This window comes from Juglans regia, chromosome 4, assembly GCF_001411555.2.
Source record: "Juglans regia cultivar Chandler chromosome 4, Walnut 2.0, whole genome shotgun sequence".
NCBI lineage: Eukaryota > Viridiplantae > Streptophyta > Magnoliopsida > Fagales > Juglandaceae > Juglans > Juglans regia.
Genome location: NC_049904.1, coordinates 19,120,811 through 19,122,904, shown reverse-complemented (window position 1 = coordinate 19,122,904; position 2,094 = coordinate 19,120,811). Strand labels below are relative to the sequence as shown.

The 2,094-nt window shown below is 41.1% G+C and overlaps 1 protein-coding gene across 1 annotated transcript; it reads left to right on the top strand.

The window, feature by feature from the left end:
• The first annotated feature begins 206 nt into the window (after positions 1 to 206).
• On the top strand, positions 207 to 1,409 carry LOC108982605 (uncharacterized mitochondrial protein AtMg00810-like). The gene has a single exon (XM_018954041.2). It carries the CDS (start codon positions 207 to 209, stop codon positions 1,407 to 1,409), a length of 1,203 nt encoding a protein of 400 aa, XP_018809586.1.
• Positions 1,410 to 2,094: the final 685 nt, after the last annotated feature.

The following is a 2,094-nucleotide window of genomic DNA, read 5'->3' as shown; positions in this document are numbered from 1 at the left end:
GATCTATCGAGCGTCTCAAAGCCCTCCTTGTTGCCAAAGGCTATAAACAAGTACCTGGTCTCGACTACACTGACACCTTTAGCCCTGTTATCAAGGCTACTACGGTCCGTGTTGTACTCTCTCTTGTTGTGACCAACAAATGGCCTATCCGCCAACTTGATGTCAAGAATGTGTTTCTTAATGGTCATCTTACTAAACATGTCTATATGGAACAACCTCTTGGGTATATTGACCCTCACTTCCATAATCATGTCTGTCAGATGAAGAAAGCTCTTTATGGCCTCAAACAGACTCCTCTTGCCTGGTTTCAGCAATTCAGCTCTTTTCTCATTCAACTTGGTTTTTATTGCAGTCGTGCCGACACATCACTCTTTTTCTTTCACAAGCAGTCTGACATTATTTATTTGCTTCTTTATGTTGATGATATCATTATTACAGGTAACAACTCATCTCTTCTTGCCAGCTTTACTCGTAAGCTTAATTCTGAGTTTGCTACTAAGGATTTGGGTTCTCTCAGTTACTTTCTTGGTCTGGAAGCTACATCCACCACTGATGGTCTATTTATCAGTCAACTGAAATATGCATGGGACATCCTCATGCTAGCTCAGTTACTTGACAGCAAGCCTGTTCACACTACCATGGTTGTTTCTCAGCACCTGTCTTCTGATGGTCCTCTGTTTTCGGATCCTACTCTTTACCGATCTCTTGTTGGTGCTCTCCAGTATTGGACTATCACGCGTCCCGATATTGCTTACGCTGTAAACTCTGTCAATCAATTTTTGCACTCTCCGACTGAAGACCATTTTCTTGCTGTCATGCACATTTTTCGCTATGTTAAGGGTACACTGCATATTGGCCTCACTTTTCATCCATCTGTTGCTCCTGGTGCTTTAGTTGCTTACTCTGATGCCGACTGGGCAGGATGTCCTAACACTCATCACTCTACCTTTGGTTATTCTATTTACCTTGGCAACAACTTGGTTTCTTGGAGTGCCAAGAAGCAACCTATTGTTTCTCGTTCAAGTTGTGAGTCTGAGTATTGTGCCCTTGCTCTAGCTGCCGTTGAACTTCTTTGGCTGACGCATCTCCTTCATGACCTTAGAATTTCTCTTCCACAACAACCTCTTCTCCTATGTGACAAGAAAAGTGCTATTTTTTTTAGCTCCAACCCCATCTCTCACAAACAAGCCAAGCATATTGAGTTAGACTACCACTTTCTTCATGAACTTGTTGTTGCTGGCAAACTTCGCACCCAGTATGTGCCCTCTCACTTACAGGTTTCTAATATCTTAACCAAAAGTGTGCCTAGGCCTCTCTTTCAATTTTTCCACTCCAAGCTCCACGTCTGTTCAAATCCAACACTCAACTTGCGAGGGGGTGTTGAGGCCTTCCATATGTGCATCCATTGACCCTCAATTATAGGAGCTTGTTTAGCTAATTCTTTCCATTTATTTTGTAATCAACATTTATGTGTAATTACACCATTATACAATCTGTAAATGAATATATATATATATATATATATATATATATATATGAAAGGCTCTCACCACTCAAAAGTGTGGTGGTTTTCAAACATTCTCAGTTATATTATAAAGGTGAGGCAGCTCACTATTTTTCTATTGGTTGGCAGTGACGTGCTGCCTCTTGGTTAAAGATTAGCTTGTTGAGACCTATGGAGGAGGTGAGCAAGGTAGGCTTGGGAAGTGGCTGATGGCAGGAACAAGACTTGGGCAGTTTCCATATGCAGGGGAGAAAATACATGTGTTTATATAAAGGTGAGGGTAAAACCCTAGAGGAAAAAAAATAAGAGGAGGAGGAAACGTGCATGGGATACGTGCACGGGCGTGGGACTTATCTTTGGCTTCTCACGGCTTAGGCTTTTTGGGCTCAATTCAAAGTATTTGGGCCTACATCTTGGTTATTGTAGAAAACAAATTGGGTTGGTTAGAGCGCTTAAAAAAAATATTTGGCTTGCCAGTAATCCTTCTCATGGGTCAAGTATATTATAAATACTATTGGGCCTTAACTCACATTCCAAACTAGCCTAACTCGTTCCATAATTTGTCAGGTCAAATACCAAATAAAATAAAT

Excerpts from the sequence above, each read along its gene's own strand:
- LOC108982605 (XM_018954041.2), top strand. The coding sequence starts at position 207 with ATGGAACAACCTCTTGGGTATATTGACCCTCACTTCCATAATCATGTC.